This window comes from Piliocolobus tephrosceles, chromosome 7 (genome assembly GCF_002776525.5).
Source record: "Piliocolobus tephrosceles isolate RC106 chromosome 7, ASM277652v3, whole genome shotgun sequence".
Classification (NCBI taxonomy): domain Eukaryota; kingdom Metazoa; phylum Chordata; class Mammalia; order Primates; family Cercopithecidae; genus Piliocolobus; species Piliocolobus tephrosceles.
This window is the reverse complement of record NC_045440.1, coordinates 74,814,299-74,841,080: the sequence shown is the minus strand read 5'-3', so window position 1 is coordinate 74,841,080 and position 26,782 is coordinate 74,814,299. Positions and strand designations below refer to the sequence as shown.

At 38.1% G+C, this 26,782-nt stretch overlaps 1 protein-coding gene and 1 pseudogene across 3 annotated transcripts in view; one reads left to right on the top strand and one right to left on the bottom strand.

Moving 5' to 3' along the window:
- UBE2W (ubiquitin conjugating enzyme E2 W) overlaps positions 1–26,782 on the top strand; it is an 82,738-nt gene that overhangs the window by 34,325 nt on the left and 21,631 nt on the right. For all 3 annotated transcript variants that reach the window (XM_023184109.3, XM_023184110.3, XM_023184108.3), the window contains 3 exons: positions 3,916–4,007; positions 9,105–9,207; positions 23,637–23,792. In XM_023184109.3, the coding sequence (XP_023039877.1) occupies positions 3,916–4,007; positions 9,105–9,207; positions 23,637–23,792 (351 nt within the window). The remainder of the gene's footprint in view (positions 1–3,915; positions 4,008–9,104; positions 9,208–23,636; positions 23,793–26,782) is intronic.
- Positions 2,425–3,514, bottom strand: LOC111520978 (annotated as a pseudogene).

The window sequence follows — 26,782 nt, the reverse complement described above, 5'->3', positions numbered from 1 at the left end:
TTCTTTCTTTGACCCAGTTTTTTAAAAAATGTATGTGATCACAGAACCCTCATTTGTGAATATGAGTAGAAAATAATTAAAACCTTGTTTTAACATAGAAATTTGCTTAAATTTGTCTTTATTCAAAACAAATTAAGCAAATTTGAAGTCCGTTACAGTGATGCACAACACAGTTTTCTATCTGTAGTGTTGGATGGCTAAGCTTACTTTAAGTGTCATAAATTGAAGACCTAGAAACATTACTTACTGAGAGTAATATTTCACTGTCCAGAAAAAAAACCAGTTTTTAAGCAGAGAACTCTTAAGAAATGAACAGATACCCATATTCGTCTTCTTCACTTTGAGAAAAGACTTACGCTGGGTGCAGTGGGCGGTGCCTGTTGTCCCAGTTACTTGGAAAGCTGCGGCAGGAGTTCTGGACTGTAGTGCGCTATGCCGTTTGGGTGTCCGCATTGAGTTCAGCATCAATATGGTGACCTCCCGGGAGCAAGGGACCCCCAGGTGTGTCTCAGGAGGATGGGTGAACGATCCAGGTCAGAAACAACAGATCAAATCTCCCATGCCAATCAGTAGTGGGATTGTGCCTATGTACTCCAGCCTGGGCAACATAGTGAGACCCTGTCTCTGAAGAAAAAAAAAAGTCATATTAAGAATCTTTATAATCTTGCATGCAATTTTAATAACATTATTTGGTTTTAAAATTTATGATCTTGCATGAAATTATAATATTTGGTTTTAAAATTCATAAATTAGGGACTACTGTGTTTTGTTTTTTTTGTTTTTGCCTTGTACCCTGGAAAAGCATGTCCACTGATAACAAGGGAAGAAGTATACAATAAAAGCTGTACAAATAAGTATGCAAAATACGTAGCCATTTTAGGATACCTAGTATGTAGGAAGAAAATCTTAACATATCTCAGATCATAATATGTTGTATTTTGATGTTCTTCTATAAATGGTGTTAACAATAACCTTGAAATATTAAACTATGCAGGTGATCCTATTTAAGAAAATGAATAGTAGATTATGTATTAAAATTACTTTAAAAAATTTTATAAAGTCTTTTTAAAATTTTATTAATATTTTCTTTTTTCTTCTGATTTCATTATTATCACAAAGCAAAAATTTTTGAAAGGCTTTTTGTATGAAGGATTACTTTTAGAGTTTCTCTGGAAAGCTTGTCTGTGAAATGACATTTTTTAAGGATTTTGGAGAACTATGGCTTTTTTTTTTTTGAGACACAGTCTCACTGTGTCACCCAGGCTGGAGTACAGTGGCGCAATCTCAGCTCACTGCAACCTCTGCCTCCTGGATTCAAGCGATTCTTCTGCCTCCACCTCCTGAGTAGCTGGGACTACAGGCATGCGCCACCCTGCCCGGCCAATTTTTTTAGTATTTTTAGTAGAGACGGTTTCACCATGTCAGCCAGGCTGGTCTCAAACTCTTGACCTTGCGATCTGCCTACCTTGGCCTCCCAAAGTGCTGGGATTATAGTCATGAACCACCGCGCCCAGCCAAACTATGGCTTTTATAATTAGAAAGCAGCAAAGGAAGCACTGCTAAAACTTTTAAGCACTTTTAACTCAAGCTATTAAGACCTTACGCAAGTTGAGCATCCCCAATCTGAAATGTGAAATGCTCCGAAATCTGAAACATTTTGAGTAGCAATGTGACACTCAAAGGTAATGTTCATTGGAGCATTTCAGATTCTGGCTTTTTAGATTTGGGATGCTCAGCCAGTAAATCCGAAACAGTTCTGGTCACAAGCAGTTCAGATAATGGCTACTTGACCTATAACCTCAATATAGTAGCTATGACGTCTTGATGTTGTATAGGTAACTGCCTATTCTTCATAACTACTTTACAGCATTAGTGTTGAAATATTTTTTCCAGTGTGGAAGAAATCGGTTTGTTTTGTGATCCGAAACTTCAAAGCTTTTTTTTTTTTTTTTTTTTTTTTTTTAGTGTAAGATTAGCCATTATGCAAAACTTACTGGTCAAGCAGTTAATAAGATACACATATTCCATTGAAGGTTTTTGTACATAACAAGGCAATTATAAACTCCGAAAGTTTCTTTGCTGCTTTTGATTATGATTTTTTATTCTAATTTTTGTTTTATTTTTGAGACAGAATCTTACTGTAACTTAGGCTGTAGTGCAGTGGTACAACTATAGTTTACTGCAGCCTTGGCCTCCTGGGCTCAAAAGATCCTCCTACCTTATCCTCTGAAGTAGCTGGGAGTACAGGTGCATGCCCCTACACCTGGCTAATTTTTTATTTTTTATTTTTTTGTAGAGAGAGGGTGTCACTATGTTACCCAGGCTGATCTCAAAATGCTGGGCTCAAGCAGTTTTCCCGCCTCTCCCTCCCAAAGTGCTGAGATTATATTCATGAGCCACCACATGTAGCCTACTTTCTTTCCTTCATAAATCTGCCGGTCTTTGGGAACTCATGTTAAAAATTCTAAAAGCTTTTCTAGCTGTAGTTTGAGCATCAGACTGAACTTTCTCCTTTTTTGCAATTTGCTTGTATTTTAAAAGCAAATCAGGACTGGCACAGTGGCTCACACCTGTAATCTTTTGAGAGGCCAGGGTGGAAGGATCTCTTGAGGCCAGGAGTTTAAGACCTGCCTGTGCAACATAGTGAGACCCCGTCTCTACAAAAAAAAAAACAAAAAAATTTTTTTTAAATTAGCCAAGCATGGTGTTGCACACCTATAGTCCTAGCTACTCAGGAGACTCAGGCAAAAGGATGGCTGGAGCCCAGAAGTTCCAGGCTGCAGTAAGCTAGGATTGTGCCACTGCATGCCTGCTCGAGTGATAGAATGAGGCCCTATCTCTTAAAAAATAAACAACAACAAACCTAGTCAAACTTTAAGCAGCTACTGTAGCTGTTGTACTTGGTGAGATTGAAGATCCAGTCCTGGAGTTCCTGGAACATCAGAGGATGCGATTCTTCCAGAATCTTTTCGTTGAGCGAAGACTGCCTCTTTTTGACTTGTGACGAGGCCTTACTGGAAAGAAAAGTCATGTAGACCTCCTTTGCCTTTTCCTGCATCTGCTTATCTTGCATTAAAAAAAGAAATCTTTACATGCTAGCCAAAACAAAATATTTTCTTCATTGAGTTTCTTTTTTAAAAATTTCCTAAATTTTGTCATGCCTTCTAGGTCTTCCACCAGATTATCCAGGAAAGCCACCCATTTGGCTGTGCTCTTGAGGCACTGGTGGCTGCTGCCAGAACTACTGTTACTGTCATGGATGTGTTTACTGGTTTATAGGAAAGAATATTATAATGCATACAGATGAAGAGATGCATGAGGCAAGGGATGTGGAGCTTCCATGTCCTTTCCAGGTGTGCCACCCTCTAGGAAACTCCAAACATTGAGCAGCCTGGAAGCTCTAGTGTTGAAATAGTTTGACAGTAGATTGTGAATTATAGGACAGGCTATTCAAATTTTGAGCAATATGTGTATAGAATATATAAAGGGCTAGTAAAGAGAAAGGTATGAACATTTGGAGGAAATGTAATTATTTCAGATTGTAGAAGGATATTATCAAGGATAACTAGAAGGATGTTATGTTGTTTTTTTAAAAGTACAGGCCGAGTGTGGTAGTTCACACCTGTAATCTCAGCACTTTGGGAAGCTGAGGTCGGGAGAATTGCTTGAGGCCAGGTGTTCAGTATCAGCCTGAGCAACAAAGTGAGACCCCCATCTCTACCAAAAAAAAATTAGCCGGGCATTGTGGTGTGTGCCTGTAATCTCAAGCTACTTGTGAGGCTGAGGTGGGAGGATTCCTTGAGCCCAGGAGTTTGAGGATGTGGTGAGCTGTGATCACACCACCGTACTCCAACCTGGTGACACACACCTAGTCTCAAAAAAAAAGGACAAATTATTATTGATGTTCTTTTCTAGAAACGACTACAGAAAGAACTGTTGGCTTTGCAAAATGACCCACCTCCTGGGATGACCTTAAATGAAAAAAGTGTTCAAAATTCAATTACACAGTAAGTATTTAATGTTTAAAGTGCTCTTTCTTTCTTTTATTATCAATAATGTATGAATGTTCACCCACTTTTTAAAACTACAAAATTATTTTCACATTTCATTTTATTCTCTTTCACCAAGAGGGAAATACAGTAAACAGATCTTATTCTATGCATTTATATATATAATCAATTTTGTTTTACAATGTTATAAACATTGTTGCATAATTTGTAAAGCTGTTTTTAGACTATCTTTGGTACATTTTTTAAAAGTTTTGTTTAACTGAGTAGCAGTGACTTTGTGATGTGATCCTCATCTATAATATTAAAGAACTGTTTGGTGTGAGGTTTTATCAAATTAAAAATATGTATCTATTTAGGCATATGAAGAGAGTAATAGTCAAGAGGTATCCCATGCCCTAAAAACATTAATTGCATCCTGTACAGAAGGGCAGCTAAGTGCAAGTGTGACTCTCTGCAGTCGTTTAATAATTTTGTTAGACAGTGGTAAATGTTCTGAAATCGTGGAGAAATCTAAAATAATTTATCCTCCACTTAGAAAAACCTCTAAAAAGAAAAGGAAAAGTAGCCAATAAGATAAAAATTGACTATAAACCAACTTGTAGGACAAATGAGCCAATTCATATATTTGGTCCAGGGAGTAAAAATGACCAAAATTCATATAACTTACCCTTTCAGAAGGAACAGTTTTGGGTACCTTTGACTTTGGCATTTGTATCAGTACTTAAGACGGGGTCAAAGCTTTAAGAACAAGAATATTACGAATGGATGTATAGACTCTTTTGAAAAAAAAAATGTAATACACTTCTTTAACTCTGCAACAATCACTTAAAAATATTGTTGAATTCTGAACTGATTTTTTGTATATATCATACATAGAAAATATAAAACTGTTGTTCTAAAGCAACCAAAAGTGGAGCATACATTTAGAGTGGCATTTGTTGCATTTTGAACTGACTCTTTTTTCATCCTGATGCAGATTATATCCCATTTTAATCTTTTTCCTCTCTCCTTTCATTAGTCTACCTTAGAGTATCCTATAACAACTGTCCCTATAGTTCTCAAGGAATCTGATAATAATGAGATTACTTCTTCTTTCATCCTTTATTTTTTTGGGAGGATGGGGAACCACACAACATAATAATTTATAAAAAGTTAAAGAAACGTTTTAAATTTTTACAAATAGAAACGCTTTAATAGATTACCAGGTAGTTATACCACAAATTATAACAGCCAAAGCAACAATACCTTTGTTGTAGAGTAAATCCTATCATATCAAGATACTGGTCAGGTAAGAATTTTTCTTTTAATTTATTGTAAATGAACCGTAAAATTTTTACCTTTGTGCCATCTTCTAGGCTATAAAAATAGTCTTATAAAGAATCAGATTTTTAAGAGTATATGAAATGTGGATATGGATGTGGAAGATCCATTAAGAGGATGATGATGAAAGCACATTAAGCAGCTTTCTGATGGGCACAAAAAGTAGAATGAAGAAGATCTGGTATTTGAGAGCACAACAGGGTGACTATAGTCAACAGTAATTTATTGTGCATTTTCAAATAGCTAAAAGTATAATTGGATTGTAACAGAAAGGATAACTGCTTGAGGTGATGGATACCTCATTTACCCAGGTGCAATTATTATGCATTGTGTGCTTGTATCAAAATATGTCATGTGCCCCATAGATATATACACCTACTTTGTACCCACAAAAAAATTGTTTTTTAGTTTTCTGGAAGAAATTTGGTAGCATATATTGAGACCTTAAAAAATATGGACACTATCCTGTTTGACCCACCACACACCATCCTAAGAAAGTAATGATCTAGAAAAAGACTTAGAACCAACTATACTAATTTCAACATTACTAATTCTAGGGATAATTTGGGAATAGTGTAAATGTCAATAATATGGAAAAGGTTTGTCAAGGCAGTGCAGTGAAATAGCATCACTTGAATTATAGTCTATAGTCAGCATGTAAGGTAAAAATTTTGTATAGTTATAATTACCTTTGAAAAATCCTTTAAGAAGACCTTATTGGTATGTATCCTCTGTATGAATAAATCCACCAAAGCCAGTTTTTCCTCCAGAGTGGAATAGATGATTGTGTCTTTGATTAACAACCATGATGTGTGAAGAAATAAAAAAATCTAATGCTTAAACATTAGAATTAGAGTACTAGGTACTCACAGGTGTTGAAGAACTGAGACTAATTGAGAGAACAACATGTGTAGTCTCATTGCATCCTTACTCTGGGGCATATGCTTGTGATTGGAATCATAAACCCTGATGGTTTAAATTGATGTAATTTAAGTGTGCACAAAATGCAGCTACTCAGCTGCCATTTTGTATAGGCTTTGATGGTATAGGAAACAGCAAAATGACTAGAATGAAATATACCCCCAAAAATTTTAACAGTGGTTGTCACTGGGTGATTTTTATTTCTACTTTTCTGAAGTTTCTACAATGAACATATCTTACTTTTTTAACTAATAAAATCTTATTAGGCCTGGCATGGTGGCTTATGCGTGTAATCTCAATGCTTTGGGAGGCTGAGGTGGGGCGGGAGGATCCCTTGAGCCCAGGAGTTCAAGACGAGCTGGACAACATAGGGAGATCCCATCTCTAGTGAAAAAAAATTTTTTTTCAAGTTGGCTGGACGTGGTGGTATGTACCTGTGGTCCCAGCTACCTGGGAGTCTGAGGTGGGAGTCACTTGAGCCCAGGAAGTCAAGGCTGCAGTGAGCCCTGATTGCACCACAGTTCTCCAGCCTGGGTGACAGAGTGATACCTTGTCTCAAAAAAAAAGGGTTATTAGAAAGTACCATGCACAGGCCGGGTGCAGCGGTTCACACCTGTAATTCCAACACTTTGGGAGGCTGAGGCAGGCAGATCACCTGAGTTCAAGAGTTCGAGACCAGCCTGAACAACATGAAGAACCACCCCCTCTACTAAAAATACAAAAAATTAGCCGAGCATGGTGGTGCATGCCTGTAATCCCAGCTACTTGGGAGGCTGAGACGGGAGAATCACTTGAACCCAGGAGGTGGAGGTTGTGGTGAGCCGAGACTGTGCGATTGCACTCCAGCCTGGGCAACAAGAGCAAAACTCTGTACCAAAAAAAAAAAAAAAGAAAGTACCATGCACAATGTTGAAAGTTATGCTGTCTTTGACCTCATGTAGTATCTGCATGTTGTGCAGATATTACGAGGATTGATGAGATACTTGGTTAGCTCTTTATTTTTAAAAGCTGTGCTTGTTTGCATAGGTCACATGTTCATTTATGTTGTGTGTCCTCAAATTGCCATATAAACAGAATGAAAGACCACCATTTTTCCTGGGAATATTACTCTGCCTAGTGGATGTGGGTGGAAAAACAAGAAAGGAATTTCGAAGATTAAGAAGGACCTAATCTATAAAGAGATAGTTTTTTGTTTTGTATGCAGCTTTTGCATTGCCTGTAATTTACCATGTATTGACTCTGAGTCAGGAATGTGCTAAGTTTTTTACTTATGTAGGGTCTTTTATCTCCAACAACACTATGAGGTGATTATCTTCTGTTTTATTATTGAGGTAGTTAAAACTGGAGAGATAACACAACTTTCTTACACAACGAGTTAAGATTAACTATAACTGCCACTTCAGTATAACTTCAGTTATAACTGTCTAATTTCACTATAAAATGTTGTCTCTTGGGTCTGTGGTCGTATCTTTTATTACCATGTATGGTACTCAGCATGCATTCTTAAAATGAATAGCCATGCTCTTAAGAGTCTGTATACTGTAGCTGATTTCTTTTAGAGAATAGGTACATTTATTAGTTTACATAATCCTAAGTTCATAGTATGCGTGGTAACGACTAGAATCCCAACACTGTGTTTTCTGTCTTCCTTTTGTTTTCTTGTATTTTAAGTACAAGAAACTTTAATACCTGAAAAGTTCAAGAGAATTGCCTAGGTGTACAATAATTATAAGTGACAGAGCTATAATTAGGAACACATTGTTAATGACTTCAATTCACTTTTGCTTCTAATGCTGCCCTGTTATCTTTGCTGTCATTATCCCTTATTCTTCCCCCCATCTTAAAGAAAATAACAAGAAATAGTGTATACACTATAAATAACAACACATTTATGTTTATGATTGTTATATATGAAAACAAAGTATGCTTGCATAGATGCCATAGAAATGGGCTTTATTAAACAATTGAAACATAGTGAGAGATAAAGGAAAGGCAGTACAAAGCCTTGCTTAATCGTCAGAGCAAGTGGAATGATATCAGTTTAACTCCCCTTACCCTGTTAATCTTCTCTAGAATGTTGATGAGAAAAATAAATCTGACAGCTACGGTTCTCTGTAGTCATTGTCTATACGTGTTTCTCCATGGCTTCCACCAGTTATAATCAGAAAGACAGTTGATTAGTTTGATATTATGTATAGAATACTTAATATCAGCATTGTAGAAATGGTACTTTGAAAAACTAAGGTAATGTAAATCAATTAGGAAGAGCACAGGCTTGGGTGTCAGCGCACCTTAGTTTGAGATTTGTTTGTTTGTTTATTTTGAGACAGTCTTGCTCTGTAGCCCAGGCTGGAGTGCGGTGGCATGATCTTGACTCACTGCAACCTCTGTCTCCCGGGTTCAAGCAATTCTCCTGCCTCAGCCTCCTGAGTAGCTGGGATTACAGGTGCACACCACCACGCCCAGCTAATTTTTGTATTTTTAGTAGAGACCAGTTTCACCATGTTGGTCAGGCTGGTCTCAAACTCCTGACCTCGTGATCCACCTGCCTCAGCCTCCCAAAGTTCTGCGATTACAGTCGTGAGCCACCACGCCTGGCCTTGGATTTTTATTTTGTTTGCTTTTTTAGACCTATCTTTTGCTAGCTGTCTGACCTTGATCTGGTGGTTTCACCCCTGAGTGTCAGAGAAGGTCATGTGAATTAACAGTGAGAGAGTTATTGGGAGGCTGGCATGTGCTGTTACACATAAACAACTCTTGTCCCAGTGCTTAGTGTACAGGAAGTACTTGGTGTCCTCTTTTCTCCTCCTTACCCCAATATCTTAAGTTTTTAATTTGCCTTTTCTATTCTAGGTGGATTGTAGACATGGAAGGTGCACCAGGTACCTTATATGAAGGGGAAAAATTTCAACTTCTATTTAAATTTAGTAGTCGATATCCTTTTGACTCTCCTCAGGTAATTGCCTTGCTTTAAATTTTTTTTTTTTTTTTTTTGTATTTTTAGATAGCTAAATGCCAGAGATGTTTGACTCAGTAAAAACATATAAATCATTTATATGTATGTAGATGGATTTGTTATTTCCTTATTCGTAATATAATCAAGATATGAACATTACACTTTATTGGGATTAGGGCTTTACTACATTTTGCGTCTAAAATTGTTTGTTTCTTACCCATAAATACTAGCAGAAAAGGGAATAGAAATCTAACCAGGCCTCTAGACCAGGGGTCCCCAACCCCTGTGCTGGACTGGTACTGGTCTCTGTTCTGTTAGGAGTCGGGCCACACAGGAGGTGAGCACCATTACTGCCTGAGCTCCGCCTCCTGTCAGATCAGCAGTGACATTGGATTCTCATAGGAGTACAAGCCTTATTGTGAACTGCACATGCGAGGGATCTAGACAGTACACTCCTTATGAGAATCTAATGCTTGATGATCTGAGATGGAACACTTTCATCCCAAAACCATCATCCAACCCCCAACCCCATCCGTGGAAAAATTGTCTTCCGCCAAACCAGTCCCTTGTGCCAAAAAGATTGGGGACCACTGCTCTAGGCCATTGGAGAAGTTGGCATTTTGGAATAACGGGAGGCACCTCTCCTAGGTCAGATGATAGAATCACATGGTGAAGAGAAAAGTTCTCTGTTGGAAGGAGTACTTTGATTTTGCATTGACATGCTGTCTTTGCAGCCTTTTAGTGCTGGAATGGCAGAGTACATCACCAGATGTTAAATTTCTAAACATCGGCCCAAAGTCTGTTTATTACAATTTGATGCCCAGTCAGTTTAGTTAATAACTTAATACTTAGACAAGGGATAATGGTGGTAGAGGAATGTTTTTTGAGAGCTGTTTAACTATGGTAAATGATTAATCAGAGATTTGAGAAAGGAAGACTCTAGGATGACTTCCAGGTTTCTGGCTTGGTAATATAAGTAAATGAGTTACTATAATTACTTATTCTTCGGAGAATTATTGTAACAAAGCACTTCATTTTTAAAATTTGAGGCTTGTGAGATCCGTTGGCTAAAATGGTAAGACGTAATGCCAGCTCTCTCTAGTATTGCTAGCAAATGAGCTATTCTGTAAAATAGAACCAAATACCTGAAATATTTCCCAGATACTGAAAATTTAGCTTGTAGGTGCTGAAGTGTACTATTTGGGGGAAGATCTTATTTCATTGCCACTTTAAACAATATACCAAACACAGGTTAATCTTTTCTTAGTTATGTAAGAGAAGAGATAGAAGTCAGTTACTGTATCATGCTATAAGTAAAGAGGTAATTGTTTTAAAGCATAGATTTAAATGGATACTGACTCCTTAAGTTCTGAAATTTTCATGGGAGCAGAAAACTACCAAGACTTTTAGGACTTATTTTTTTTATCATTTTCACAAAAATTAAAGTGAAAGGGATTATGCTGTTGTGACCACCTCTAGATGTCTATAGTAAGCATTTGTAGACTGTAATAAAAAGTCAAAACAAATATTTTCTCTCCAGAAGATTGTCATCACTTTTGTTGTTTTCTGGCTGGTCAGCAGCATTTCTGACTTTATTGTGGAGACAACTGGATCTCAGTCTGTTTTCATCAATCAGCCTGTTTTCATCAATCAGCCTATTTGTCTACATTCATCTAAGTTCATTGATGGTATGGGAAGGAAGAATATTTCACACCAACTCAGAAGCTTTTGACTAGGGAGATATTGGGGGAAGGCTTACTCTGGGAACTCACCAGTTTTTCACCAGAGGAAAATAATATTTCTGTAAGCATGAAACCAAGTCAAAAACGTGTTCTCTAAACTCTTTCCTTAATATTGAATTCTAAATCAAATATCAAACTTAAACATTATGTTGAATTTCTTCTTTAATATTTCTGTAAGTTACAGCATTTATTATAAATTCTCCCTATCATCCTACTTCAAATTCATTTTATCCTCCTTCCTGATTTTATTTCTGCCTGCTCTTCTAACATTGGTGTTATCCAGGTTCTTTATTCAGCACTGTGTTACTCTTCTCACTCTTCTTTCACCTTCAATCACCTTAAGCAGCTAACTCAGATCTACAGCTCTGGGAACATCTCTTTTTTTAAGGCTTAATTTCATACCGTTGTTGAAATACTTGAGTACCTCCAGACATCTCAAATTTAACACAACTAAATTTGACCTTTCCAATAACAAAGCACATTTTGTTTTTCTTTATCCTGGGTTACTGTCCACCTATATATCTTGTGTTCAGTTTTTCTCTTTTCCACACCCCTCCTTCCTACATTTGAAAGGTAGCCCACTCTATTCTTAATGTCAGTGCTATAGTGTGGTTTTTTGTTTGTTTGTTTTTGTTTTGTTGTTTTTGAGACAGAGTCTGACTTTGTCACCCAGGTTGGAGTGCAGTGGTGCAGTCTTGGCTCACTGCAACCGCTGCCACCTGGGTTTAAGTGATCCTCCCATATCAGCTTCCCAAGCAGCTGGGGCTACAGGTGCATGCCACCACACCCAGCTAATTTTTATATTTTTTGTAGAGATGGGGTCTTGCCATGTTGCCCAGACTAGTCTCAAGCTCCTGGGCTCAAGCGATCAGCCCACCTCCTTGGCCTCCCAAAGTGCTGGGATTACATGTGTGAGCCACCATGCCTGGCCTAGTCCAGGTTTTTATCTGTTAATTGAACCATTACAGTAACTTTTAGTTCTTTGGATTCCTATGCATCCTTTCACGGTGCCATTAGATTTCTTTGAAGGCACAGTTATCTCTTTGGTTACATACCACACACATGCACATGCACCAACACACACACCCCCACACACCGACCCCACCCCCCCCCCCCCCCCCCCCACATATACACACACACAGTCTCCACCATCCCCAGAATTCCCCACCTCCTCACAGTAAAACCTCTTAATGTTTATTTCCTATGGAATCTAGTTTTTAGCCTGGCATTCAAGTCCCTGTGTTGTCACATCCAAACTTGACTTTTTCTGCACCTACATGCATTCTTTATGGTAATATTTCTATAGTACTTCATAATTTAACTTCCATTCTGATTTTGTCTTCTAACATCTTTTAATGAAGTGGTTAGGGGAGGTAGATTCATCCTCATTTTATATGTGAAGAAATTGAAACTTGTAGAAGTGAAGTGCCTTGTTCACGTTTTAATACCTAGTTTATAGAACAATCTAGACCCAAACCCAAGTCTTTCCTTTCCTCCTTTGCCATACTGCCAATTAGATGAGAGTACCAGTATGGGAAAAAATGCCTATTTATCTATGTAGTAATTTTCTCTCTGAAAGTGAAAGATTATATGTGGAATGAATGATACCTTTGAAAGCTCTAGGCCAGTTATTCTCACTCGTTTTGAAATATAAGGATTCCTTTTTTAATTTACTTTTTGGTGGGGTGGGTGGGGCGGAGACAGACTCTCCCTCTGTTATCTGCCTGTGCTGTGGTGTAATCATAGCTCACTGCAGCCTCCAACTCCTGGGCTCAAATGATCCTTCCACCTCAGCCTCCAGAGTAGCAGGGACACAGCCATGTGCCACCATGCCTAGCTTGGTTTTTTTATTTTGTTTTTTTGTTTGTTTGTTTTTATTTTTTTGAGATAGAGTCTCTCTCTGTTGCCCAGGCTGGAGTGCAGTGGTGCTATTTCTGCTCACTGCAACCTCTGCTTCCTGGGCTTAAACCGTCCTCCCACCTCAGCCACTCTGAGTATCTGCAACTACAGGTATGCACCACCATGCCCGGCTAATTTTTTTTGTATTTTTGGTAGTAGAGACAAGGTTTTGCCATGTTGGTCCAGCCGGTCTTGAACTCCTGTCCTCAAGTGATCCGCCCGCCTCGTCCTGTCAGAATACTGGTATCATAGGCACGCCCAGTGAGGATTCCTTTTTAATATCAGTTAATTCTGTAGCCCCTCACATGGCATAGAGGTTGTATATTCTAATATCTATTGATTGGGAAAATAGCAGCACTACTCTTAGGCCAGTAATACTTCAAAATTTTTTAAAAGGTATTTATACATAATCTATATAGTTTTAACATAATTATAAGGGGTCAAACATCAATGTTTGATGGGCTTATAGACTTCAAGATTTTTCCAATAACTGAAACTTTCCAGAGATCCACTGGGAAAGTGGCTGGAACCAGTCCTCTAGGGCAGTAAAATTCCCCCAGAATTTTATTTGATGAAACTCTGTAGCATTAGCACTTGTTAGATAAATTAGTCTTTCATCTTTCTGACTGGGCATGGTACTCATGCCTGTAATCTAGGCACTTTGAAAGGCCAAGGCAGGTGGATCACTTCAGTCACCTGCTGTTTGAGACCAGCCTGGGCAACGTAGGGCAACCCCATCTCTAAAAGAAAGAAAGAAAGAAAAAGAAGTCTTTCATCTTTCCATGCAATGAGCAGTACTGAGTTTATCACTAGTTACAAAAGTAGAATTTGGAAAATATTTCTAGAATAGATCAATCTCATTGTGAAATTACTGCTTTTGTACCTTTAAATGAGATCGATAAGACTGTTACACATCATTATGGTTTGTTGTGTTTTTCCTCCTACCAGATATATTTTATGTCTCATGTTGTGTCCTGCCTTATAATGAAAAAGTTACCTATCTCAAATATGTTTGGCTCAGTCATTTGCCTTAAAAGAAAGAATAACAACAAACAATTAGTTAGTATGGAAACAGAGATGAGGCATCTTTTCATCACTGCTTGCCACTAATGTACATTTACTGTCAGCCATACACAAAGTATCTTTCTGTATACATATTCTGTTTTCTTATGCTAGGATACAGGTAAATGGTTGGTTAATTCAACATGTATTGGGCATGTATTGTGTATCAAGTACTGTTTCTTGAGAGGGGGAGAGAGTACAGAGATTTAAAAGGCATTGGGCCTGCCTTTAAACAGTTTATAATCTGTTTAGTATTTGGATAGGTAAATATTCATTCCATATTTCTTGAGGATGTATCATGGGACAAACACTGTGCTGGGTGCTGGTAATTCAATGAGGACCAAAACTGCAACAGCAACAACAATCCTGCTTACATGGAGTTTGCATTCTTGTGGGGAGAGACAGTAAGCAATGAGTAAAATACATATAGTATGGAAGATGGTGGGGGAAGAGTATAGAAGGGGAGACAAGCGTGGTGAAATACTGAACAGAGTCGTTGGGAAAGATTTCACTGAGCAGGTGACATTGGAGGAGAGATCTGAAAGATGTACAGGAGTAAACCATTTGCAAGAGTTGAGAGAAAGAACAGGTGAAGACAAAATGCAAAGGCTCTAAATCTGGAATATGCAGGACAGGTCCCTGGAGTGTTGTATAAACAGGGAGGGGAGTGTAAGGCTGAGGTCAGTGTATTAGGCCATTTTTGCACTGCCATAAAGAAATACCTGATGCTGGGTAATTTATAAAGAAAAGAGGTTTAATTGGTTCACATTTCTGCAGGCTGTACAAGAAGCATAGTGCCACCATCTGCTTCTGGTGATGGCCTCAAGACACTTACTGTCATGGCAGAAGATGAAGAGGGAGCAGGTGTCTCACATGGCGAGAGTGGGAGCAAGAGTCAGTGGCGAGGTGCCACACATTTTCAAACAACCAGATCTCACGAGAACTCATTCACTGTTGAGGACATCACCAGGCTATTCATGAGAGCACCCACCCCGAGTGACCCAAACACCTCCCACCAGGCCCCACCTCCAACATTGGGGGTTACATTTCAACAAGAGATTTGGAGGGGACAAATATCCAAACTGTATTAGTCAGAGAGATCATTTGGGCTGGAGGGGTCATCACGGATTGTATAGGACATTTATAGCCCGTTGTAAGAATTTTGACTTTTAGTGAGATGGGGAAGCCTTTGGAAGGTTTTGAGCAGAGGAACGATGTAGTCCTATTTAAGGTTAAAAGGAACAGTCTGGCTGTTGTATGTCATATAAACTGTTCAGGGCATAAAGGTGCAAGGAGATCAGATAGGCCATTAAAGTAACCCAGGTGAGAGATGATGGTGACTTGCACCAGAAGGGTAGCAGTGGACGTTTTGGAAGGTGGTCATGTTTTGGACCTGTTTTAAAGGTTGAATCAACAGGATTTACTAATGGATTAATTTGGAGTATTACTGAAGGAGGAGTCAAGGAAGACTCCGTGATTTTTGGCATATGCATCTGTACAGACAATTAACTGAAGTGTGAATTGTATGCTTTGGGAGCAAAAGGGAAAGCAACCAATTTAGAATACTCTAAGGGGGCAAAGAAAAACTTATTTGAACTGGTAAAACTGTGTCTTAAAGGACAAAAAGAGTTTATGTGAAAAGTATAGGGCAAGGTGTGAAAGGACTTGGCCTCCTCACATTTGTAAGAATAGGCTCTTGTAGTTTTATGTGTCGATATATGGGGGATTACAGCAGGAGATGAGAGAGGAAGGTTATTTTGGGGCTCATCAAAAAGGATCTTAAACAGTGTGAAAGAAGCTTGACGTTTCTATCATAGGTATTAAGAGGGATGGCCCATCTCCATCAAAACTCTGAAGTCCACAACTGGGCATGGTAGCTCATGCTTGTAATCCCAGCACTTTGGGAGGCCAAGGCAGGCAGGTCACTTGAGGTCAGAAGTTGGAGACCAGCCTGGTCAACATAGTGAAACCCATACTAAAAATATAGAAATTAGCTGGGCATGGTGGTGTGCACCTGTAGTCCCAGCTATTCGGCATCCTGAGGCAGGAGAATTGGTTGAACCTGGAAGGTGGAGGTTGCAGTGAGCCAAGATCGTGCCACTGCGTTCCAGCCTGGTGACAGAGGGAGACTCCATCTCCAAACAAAACAAAAAAAATCTCTGAAGTCCTCAGGCTTAGTGTCTTGACTCTTACTACTTTTCGTTTCTACATCCAAGAGAAAGTTCTTCCATTCCTGTACATATCCAGTATTTGTACCCCTTTTCTCTGTTAAAGCATTCTATTTGAGTGAAACAAATCTGAAATACATCTGTATTACATTTATTATTTCTTCTTCTTCTTCTTCTTCTTCTTCTTCTTCTTCTTCTTCTTCTTCTTCTTCTTCTTCTTCTTCTTCTTCTTCTTCTTCTGCTTCTCCTTCTGCTTCTCCTTCTGCTTCTCCTTCTGCTTCTCCTTCTGCTTCTGCTTCTCCTTCTCCTTCTGCTTCTGCTTCTCCTTCTCCTTCTCCTTCTCCTTCTCCTTCTCCTTCTCCTTCTCCTCCTCCTCCTCCTCCTTCTCCTTCTTTCTTCTTTCTTCTTTCTTCTTTCTTCTTTCTTCTTTCTTCTTTCTTCTTTCTTCTTTCTTCTTTCTTCTTCGAGATGGAGTCTCGCCCTGTCACCCAGGCTTCAGTGCAGTGGCACGATCTTGCCTTATCACAGCCTCCGCCTTCCAAATACAAGCAATTCTGCCAGTAGCTGGGATTACAGGTGTGCACCACCACGCCCAACTAATTTTTTTTTTGTATCTTTAGTAGAAATGGAGTTTCACCATGTTGGCCAGGCTGGTCTCGAACTCCTGACCTTGTAATCTGCCCACCTCAGCCTCCCAAAGTGCTGAGATTATAGGTGTGAGCCACCAATGCCCGGCCACTTTTATTTATTTTTTATTGAGACAGAGTCTCACTCTGTGGCCCAGGCTGGAGTGCAGTGGCACGATCTTGGCTCACTGCAACCTCTGTTTCCTGGGTTCAAACGATTCTCCTGCCTCAGCCTCCAGAGTAGCTGGGATTACAGGTGCACACCACAACGCCCAGCTCATTTTTGTGTTTTTAGTAGAGACGAGGTTTTGCCATGTTGGCCAGGCTGGTCTGGAACTCCTAACCTCAAGTGATCCACCCGCCTTGGCCTCCCAAAGTGCTGGGATGACAGGCATGAGCCACCGTGCCTGGCTTTATACTACCTTTAAATGTCCCAGTTGTACAGGGTTGTTATTTTTGAGATTTTTTTTTTTTTTTTTTTTGAGATGAAGTTTTGCTCTTGTTGCTCAGGCTGGAGTGCAATGGCGTGATGTCAGCTCACTGCAACCTTCGCCTCTCAGGTTCAGGCGATTCTCCTGCCTCAGTCTCCTGAGTCCCTGAGATTACAGGCGCCCACCACCATGCTCAGCTAATTTTTTTGTAGTTTTTAGTAAAGACAGGATTTCACCATTTTGGCCAGGCTGGTCCCAAACTCCTGACCTCAGGTTATCCACCCGCCTCGGCCTCGCAAACTGCTGGGATTACAGGCTTGAGACTCCACGCCCGGCCTTGTTTTAGAGATTTTTAGCTAATTTTTGATGAAAATGTCTTCAGTATTTTAGAAATAGGGAAAATGTTTATTTTAGAGGGAAGAGAGGGAAGGGGACAGTGTCTCTTTGATTTGAAGCCATTTTGTTGCTAAGAGTGGTGCTGAAAGTACAATTGTCTTGATTATAAAGCTTTAGAAGTACTGAGGGAAAAGAGTAATTGCCTTCCTCTTCATCCTCATTCCCCACTCCTATTCATGCCTCCTTACCACAGACCCTTTTCTGTTGCTCAAAACTCATTCATTGCAGAGATCCAGAACCTATCTTCATGATGTCCTCATCTTGTCTTTTTTTCCTGGACTGGTTTTCCATGGTTTTCATAGGGTGATGTTCAAGCTTTCCAAAGTCTTTGAATAACAATTTTTATTGCCTTAAATTGTCAAGCATCTTGGACACCTGACAAGAAGGTGAACAGTGAACCCTATTCACTGAAGCCTGGGGGGTCATGGAGAAGGAAGATTGAGGATTGGATTAGTAGGCTAAAAGAACGTAGAATATAAAGGGAAGAGAATGATTACCATCCAAGGCAATCTAAGTTTAGTTTCGTGTGTCCAATAATTTTGTGTTTGCACTATAGCTGCATGTCGCTGGTTATTATAGAATATCAGGGAACACCTATGGATGCTTGCTGGTATATACGAGAGGACTAAAGAGAGAGAATTGAATTGAAAGCTATGCTAAGATTCCAATCTCCAGTCATTTTTGTCAAATACCATTTATGGTAGACTACCTATATGTTATATATAAATATCTGATTTAGTTTCCATTACAACAGTAAACTGATTGCTTGTACGTTCAGTTTATGTAGTTACACATTAAGTACCATCGTCTGCATTAAGTACTATCTTATAATAATTGTAATCAGAGAACATATTTTCCTCATACTGTCCCTGGAAAAACCTTGGTATCCATATCGTAAATTGGCTTTTATAATTATATTCTGTTTTTTACTGCTCATTTGTATATACTGTGTTTTGACCTAGCTTGACACCATATTAGGTGATTGACTTTCTAACTACCTCTACACCTCTAGTCTGAACAGTAGGGTGCCTCCTTTGTGGTAAGATCTCAGTACCATAAGGTCTTTCAGTATTGGGCTTGATGTTTGAAAATTCTTGAATTTCATATTAGAAAGTTACCTGATATCCATCCTTTGTTTTGTTCTTAGCAATAATGCAGAGATTTTTGGTAAACTGTATTTTATGTAGAAGTGTACAGTTATTTTATATAGAAGTGTACAATTGTAAGTCTACTTTCAATTATTGATTTTTATTAAGTCATTGTAAATATTGGTAACTATAATATTGAGCTATTTCTCCGACTACACCAAATTTGAGTGGGTTTTTTTTTTGTTTGTTTGTTTGTTTGTTCAAGACAGGGTCTCACTCTGTTGCTCAGGCTGAAGTGCCCTAGGCTATCATAACTCAACTGCAGCCTCAGACTCCTGGCTCAAACAGTCCTCTCACCTTAGCCTCCTGAATAGTTGGGACTACAGGAGCATGCCACCACATGCGGCTAGTTACTATTTTTTTTCTTTTAGGGATGGGATCTTGCTTTGTTGCCCAGGCTGGTCTTGAACTCCAGGGCTCAAGTGATCCTCCTACACTGACCTCCCAAAGTGCAGGATTACAGGTACGAGTCACCATCCCCAGCCCCTGTTCATTCTTATTTTTGATTTTTATCACTATGGTGGCTTTCAGTTTAGATTTTAGTAGTTTTATGAAAGGTACTACATTCACAGTACCCAAAAGTTACCCAGAGATTGGCCTGCTTAAAATTTTAGGTTAGTTGTGGGATAAACATACTTATCTCCAAAATGATACATACCCTGAGCACATTTATTTCTCTCTTAGCTCTCACTTACTTTTGAATAAACCGTACTGCTCGGGAGAGGTTTGGAAATGTAGTAATAATTAAAAACTGCTTCTAGTCCGGGTGCGGTGGCTCACACCTGTAATCCCAGCACTCTGGGAGGCTGAGGTGGGCGGATCACGAGGTCATGAGTTTGAGACCAGTCTGGCCAACATATAGTGAAACCCCATCTCTACTAAAAATACAAAAAATTAGCCAGGCGTGGTGGTGTATGCCTGTAATCCCAGCTACTGTGGAAGGCTGAGGCAGGAGAATCGTGTGAACCCAGGAGGCAGAGCTTGCAGTGAGCAGAGATCGTGCCATTGCACTCCAGCCTGGGCAACAGTGCGAGACTCTGTCTCAAAAAAAAGACTGTTTCTGATGCATTCAGAACTTCAAACTTGAGTCATATACGTTAGGTCTAAGATCCTTTTGTAAAACTGTATTTCCATCAGATAGTTCCTTAAAAATCTGTAATTCCATTTTACGTAGTATAATTTATGCAGCGAGGAATGTCTGTGGTCTCCGTTGTTGGCTGTTCATATGACTGCTTTGAATAAATTCCCAAAGTTCCTATGATTTCAAATTTATTGTGTTCAGTTGTTTTGTCACATCAGTTCTAGTTAGTTTTTATCAGCTACTTGAGACTCCAAAAAGTTTTTTTTGAACTTTAGAAACAGTTTAATAATTTCTTGTTTGTAGAAACTACTTGATTGCATTAAAAAACTGAAATGTTCACTTTCTCCTTTGGCTTGTAGTGAGTATTAAATAAATGAGGATGACTAACAATATGCAGTCGAAGAAATTCTGCCTTGGTTACTCTACCCATGCAGAGAACCAGATTAGCAAAATTTACATTAAAACCATCTGTGGTGCCAGGTGCAGTGACTCATGCCTGTAACCCCAGCACTTTGGGAGGCTGAGCTGGGTGGATCACCTGAGGTCAGGAGTTCGAGACCAGCTTGATCAACGTGGTGAAACCCCATCTCTACTAAAAATACAAAAAATTAGCTGGGTGTGGTGGCAGGCACCTGTAATCCCAGCTACTGGAGAGGCTGAGGCAGGAGAATCACTTGAACCTGGGAGGTGGGGGTTGCAGTGAGCCAAGGTCGTACCATTGCACTCCAGCCTGGGCAACAAGAGCAAAACTCTGTCGGGGGGAAAAAAACAAAACAAACAGTCTGTGGAAACTGTGCTTATTTGTCCCTTGTATGAATGAACTATTGAAAAAAAATTTCCTTTTATTTCAGAAATTCACCTCTGGCATGTAAATTCACCCTTTCTATGTTTAGACAAACTTCTGAAATTCTGTATCTGGCAGGTTAGGTCCTAGGGGTTACCTATTATCTAATAGGTAATAGGTAATATGCAAATAATTAATTCCCCTGGTTTTGGTTGCTAAAAGTTTTAGGGTTGCTGCATTTGCCCTGCATGCAGTATGTTAAAAAGCCCCTGCTGTTTTATTTAAAGGTTATTGAGATCTGAATTATTTTCATCTCAGTCCCCTTCTACTTCACAGTTGTTTCTGTCTTCATTACTGGTTCTAACAGAATGTCTGCTGCATCTGCTGTAGGTGTTTTCTACGGCTACTCATCACTTTTCTTTCTCTTTTCTCCTGAGTTCCTTTTGGTTCATGCCTACTTACTGGCTCTCAGGCCAAGTGATTTAGTTTATAACCATTTCTCTTCAGCAAAAATACGACTTTCCTTGTGCACTGAATTGGCTGGGTGAAACATGGTGTGGTAACCTTCGTGTTGCTATTTTCTTTAAAGGTTGGTGATTCAGTTTTGCCAAAGAAGATAATTTGACAGTTTTTTGTTTTTTGTTTTTTTGGCACTTTCAGATCACTATTCTTCTTGACTTCTTGATGGAGACCTTACTGGTAAAAATGTCTTTTTTTTTTTTTTTTTTTTTTTTTGAAGATGGAGTTTCGCTCTTGTCACCCAGGCTGGAGTGCAATGGTGTGATTTCAGTTCACTGTCACCTCTGCCTCCCAGGTTCAAGGGATTCTCCTGCCCCAGCCTCCCAAATAGCTGGGATGACAAGCGCGTGCCACCACTCCCAGCTAATTTTTTGTATTCTTTAGTAGAGACGGGGTTTCGCCATGTTGGCCAGGCTGGTCTCAAACTCCTGACCTCAGGTGATCCACCCACCTCGGCCTCCCAAAGTGCTGGGATTACAGGCATAAGCCACACCGAAAAATATCTTTAAAAAAAATAATCATGGCCAAAGAAGAAACTCTTGGGTATTGCTTGTGTTTTAATGAAAATATCCTACTTATCAAATGGCTTTTTATGGCAAAATGAATACCCCAAGGCATATGTCCGTAAGATTTGTAAACTCCCATTCTGTACATCTACAACACATGGGAATATCAGATGCATATGATGTAATAAACTATAGTTCATATTTATTAAAAATAAAATTCCACTAAAAAACACTTGTGGACAGGCTCCAGTGTGGAACTATAAGACCATTTAAGCGTTTGTTTTTTTTTTACAGAACAATATTTTTTTTAGCAAAAAGTAATTAAGAGGCTACTAGCACTGATAGATGTAATTGAGATAAATGGCATGCTTAGAGCATAGCCATTACAAAGTCAAAGTCCTTTCAGGGAGTCCTCTGCAGTTAGGTAGGGTAAGTGACTTGATTTCTCTTATTTTGAGACGTTACTTTTGTTTTTTAGCTTTTTTTTAAATTAGTGGGAATGGAGGGTTGATGTCCAGAATTTAAAGAAAAGAAATACATACAAGTATGGAAAATTGTTCCTTTGGGGAAAAAATGCTTTTTGCTGTCTTATCTAGTCTTAGTCAAGGAAATATGTCCCATAGGTTAATATATCTGAAACATTAGAAGACTCCTACTCATATGAAAGACTGCTTTATTAACATGTAAATCTTTGTAAAATTGTAACAAAATCAGATTCATAGGTAGATATTGAAAATATATGTGAAACCTTAGCTTATGGTAATTTCCTATAACATATTCCATATTAAACTATAGCATACCTTATTCTATTCATATTTACCTCACTGGTTCTTTTTTCTGCTCTATAAAGAGAAAAAAGGGTATGCCTAAAGCAATACCGTATATCTTTTATTGTTTCTGCTACAACTTAAGGTAAGATTTCTCCTTACTGATATTCTGCTGTACTTGGTATGGGGCGTTTTGCAGGGCTGAGAGAGATACTGTAAATCTGATTTAGGAATTATTGGTTTATATCTGATGAGTTCTATAAAAATCTCATTATACTTACTAAATCAGAATCTGTGAAAGTAGGACACTGGAATTTTTATTTTTCAGCAGATATTCCAGCTATGTGGTTTTTTTTTTTTTTTTTTTGGCAAGGTCAGGAATTAAGAATTACTGCTAACCTGCAGAATAAATACAGTACACAGTGTAAACATGAGACGTCTGCTTTCTTTGAGCAACTTTGGACTATGCTTACAGATTCCTCAGGATACATGAATTTATTCTCCTGCCTATTTGCTTAGGTAAATAAGTTTAAGAAAAACTACTGTAAGATATTTGTTGAATTATTAGAGCAAAGGAATGAAATAGTAGATTTATTACCATTCAAAACATCGCTGAGACAAGATAGAGAAAGGAAAAGTAGTGTTAGAAGAATTGAGTAAAAAGAAAAGGAGAGTAGAACTGCAGATTGGGAGACTTGGTCAACTTTTGTATTTTTCGTCTAGGCACGTAGGTATTTACTGATTAACAGCTAGTAACTTGTGCCCATCATAATGGATGTGTAAGTTTAGACAAGGTGGAATGTATAACAATCGTTTCCCTTTGCCACTTGCACCTTAGAGCTAGCATTGTTAACAGGTAGTAGTAGTAGGAGTGTTCCTACCACCTGTCATTCATATTTTCCCAAAATTGAATATTTTTGTTTGGAATTTTAACATACTTGATTTTTATATGCAGAGAGCAATGAAGAGAATTTGAAAAATCATTCTTATAAATGTAGTTGTCTTTCACTAGTGAAAAATACATAGTAGTTTAGAATTTTTAAGGATAATTTATCAAAAATAACCGAAATAAAAAATAATGTGGCTTCTTTTCCCTACTACGTGGTTATTCATTCGGTGAAACCAATACTTACTGAGTTAATGAGAGTAAACAAATAAGCAGTTGTTTATCATGTTCCTGGCACTGATTTTGGTGGTTTTTTGTTTTTTTTTATAATCAATACTTGTTATATGTGGAGAATATTTTAGTTTTTGGTAATAGAGAATATTTGAGTTTTAATGGAATTTTATTCTCTCTTAGGTCATGTTTACTGGTGAAAATATTCCTGTTCATCCTCATGTTTATAGCAATGGTCATATCTGTTTATCCATTCTAACAGAAGACTGGTCCCCAGCGCTCTCAGTCCAATCAGTTTGTCTTAGCATTATTAGCATGCTTTCCAGCTGCAAGGAAAAGGTAGGACTTTTCAGAATTATTCCAGATAATATCTCTTCTTTCAGTTTAAATAGATAAACAATTTTAATACGTAATTCTTTTTATTTAGAGGAAGGACTTACGCTTTTTATTTTAAAATTACGGGGAATTTCATGTTTAGTAATAAATTCAAAAGTTGTTTTGATACCTTTCATTCCAAATAGAAGTTTTACATGTTGAATGGGGTAGAAGCCAGATTTACTGTTTTATATTTTTTTTAAATAGGAAATGTACGGTATGTTCTTAAATCTGATTTTATTCCCAAAAGCATGCACAGGGTAAACGTGTACAAGAAGTTCTTTTTGTAGATTTCACAATGGAAAGCCTCAGAAAAGTGCATCATAGCTTCCTTCTCCCTTCTGCCAGCTCCCACCCTATCAACCTGTTTCAGGAAATTTTTCGGGAACCAGAGCTTTCCTGTCCTAATGATTAGGTTGAAGGAGGAAGACTAGTTTACCAGTAGAATTTTCAGGACGTTTCTTCCTGTTCTCCTTTATTAATCCACAGATTCTATGTCTAATGGACATGGAGGGGGAAAAAAAAACAGTAAGAAAAAAATCACTTATTAAATTTAAAATGTAGGCTGGGCATGGTGGCTCAACACCGGTAATCCCAGCACTTTGGGAGGCCTAGGCGGGTGAATCACCTGCGGTCAGGAGTTCAAGACCAACGTGGCCAACATGGTGAAACTTTGTCTCTACTAAAAATATAAAAATTAACTGGGTGTGATGGTGTATGCCTGTAATCCCATCTCCTCAGGAGACTGAGGTAGGAGAATCGCCTGAACCCAAGAGGCGGAGATTGCAGTGAGCCAAGATCACCCCACTACTCTCCAGCTGGGCAAAAGAGTGAGGCTCCATCTCAAAAAAATAATAAATAAATTTAAAAAAAATATATATAAGTTTAGGATACCCTTTAAATGTGTCTGAATCCTCTGTGCACTTCTGACTCTCTTGTCATTCCTGCTTAAGGGTTAGTATAGCATAACATTTATGTATTTCTACATTTTAAAACCCCTCTTAAATCCCCATGAGGGTTTCCTTTTGCATTCTGTTTTAAACAGCTGGGGCAGAGGTTAGGGAGCTCTTTGTGTTTTACAGTTTTCTTCCCTTTTCTCCAAGTTGAATTGAATGTCATTTTTAGTAAATTAGTATTTGGAGAACTTTTAAGATAATAGTTCATTTTTAAATGATAGGTTATTTAGAATCTGAAGCACTCTAAGCCACAGCATGTGAAATAATGGGTTAAATTGGTTTTTTTTTTTTTTTTTTTTTACTCATTTGTTGCTTATTGCTGTTACATTTTCTCTTCTTACACAGACACGTTTTAAACTTTTATGTGTAGGGCAAAGCAGTTTGTGGGTACAAGGCCTTCTGTGTTCCTGTTATGCTTAAAGACTGTAGAAAGGTGAGATGGTAACGACAGGATCTAGTAAGAAAGTTATTAAGAGATGAATGTCAGTGATATCTGTACATAGTCTTGCATGTGCCTCATGACTAGATTTTTACATTTCAATATAATGATTTATTATTAAAAACTAGAGAATGACTATATTCTGTATACTTCCTTCATCTTCCTCTAATGCTCACTATTCCCCTTACATTCTAGTTGTCTGCTACTAGTGTTTCTTGCATACTTAGTATAAGACTAATTATTCCATTTAAAGCAGTAACAAACTATATTTTTACTGTAATAGTTGTATAACATGTTTAATCAAGATGATAATCTGGAAATCAAGATTTCCATGAAATACAATAAAATTCAAAAAACATTTACTAGGTACCCAGTGTGTGCTACTTTTACTATGCTAAGTGGTAAGTTACAAAGATGAAGAGGAAAATTTGCTTTGGCATTGAGAGGATCTAGCTCCAAAGAAACCTTAAAAAGTGTTTTAGGCCAGGTGCAGTGGCTCATGCCTGTAATCCTAGCACTCTAGGAGGCCTAGAGGGGTGGAGCACTTGAGGCCAGGAATTCGAGACCAGCCTAGGCAAAATGGCTAAACCCTGTCTACTAAAAATAGAAAAATTAGCAGGGTAGTGATGGTGCATGCCTGTAGTCCCAGCTACTTGGGAGGCTGATGCACAAGACTTGCTTAATCCCAGGAGGCTGAAGTTGCAGTAAGCTGATATCATGCCACTGCACTCCAAACTGGGTAACAGAGCAAGAATCTGTCTCAAAGAAAAAAGAAAAGTATTTTAAATATCTACCTACATGTTTTACTATTAAAACAGGTAAACTTTATTCTGTAGTGAACATGGTTCTATGGGCTTTACTTTGTTAATTCTACTACTATTAAAATATTTTACCTTAGGTGTTTGGAATTTTAGTCATAATTCTTTCATTCCAGTTTCCTTTTAAACAATCAGGAGTGGTTCCATAAGCTGAAGGTATTTAAATCCAGTATGCCATTAGATTGCAGTGGATTAAAGATAATTTCTGATAGTGAGATCACAGGCCTCTCAGTAAATTTCACTTTATTCGCATGCCTTTATAATATACTTACATTGTTCAAACTTTTCAGTTTGTATTCCATTCCTGAAACAATTTTGTAAGACATCTTTTGTATAGTTTCTTTTCCAAGAACTGTATCTCCCTGATCACTTGTCAGGGAGATAAATGATTTAAGCAAATAGAATTGAGTATTTCTTTTTTCTAAATATGTATTTTTTGAAGACTTTTCTGATGATTCTTGGGTTCTAATCAGTACATACCTAAAATGAGTTTGTGAAATTATTTGCTCTAGTAATACCAATTACATATGAACATAGATTTGACTTTGTAGAATTATCCCTTCCTTGAAGTAGTCAGGCATCTAATTTTATAATACTCATTTTTGCATCTAATTTCGTAATATTCATTTTTTTAGGAATTTTCTCAAACTGTGTGCACAGATTAACTTGGAACACTTAAATACCTTGAATGTCTTGTGCTCTAATATTTCTTTTTGTTAAATTACTATTAATATTAACACA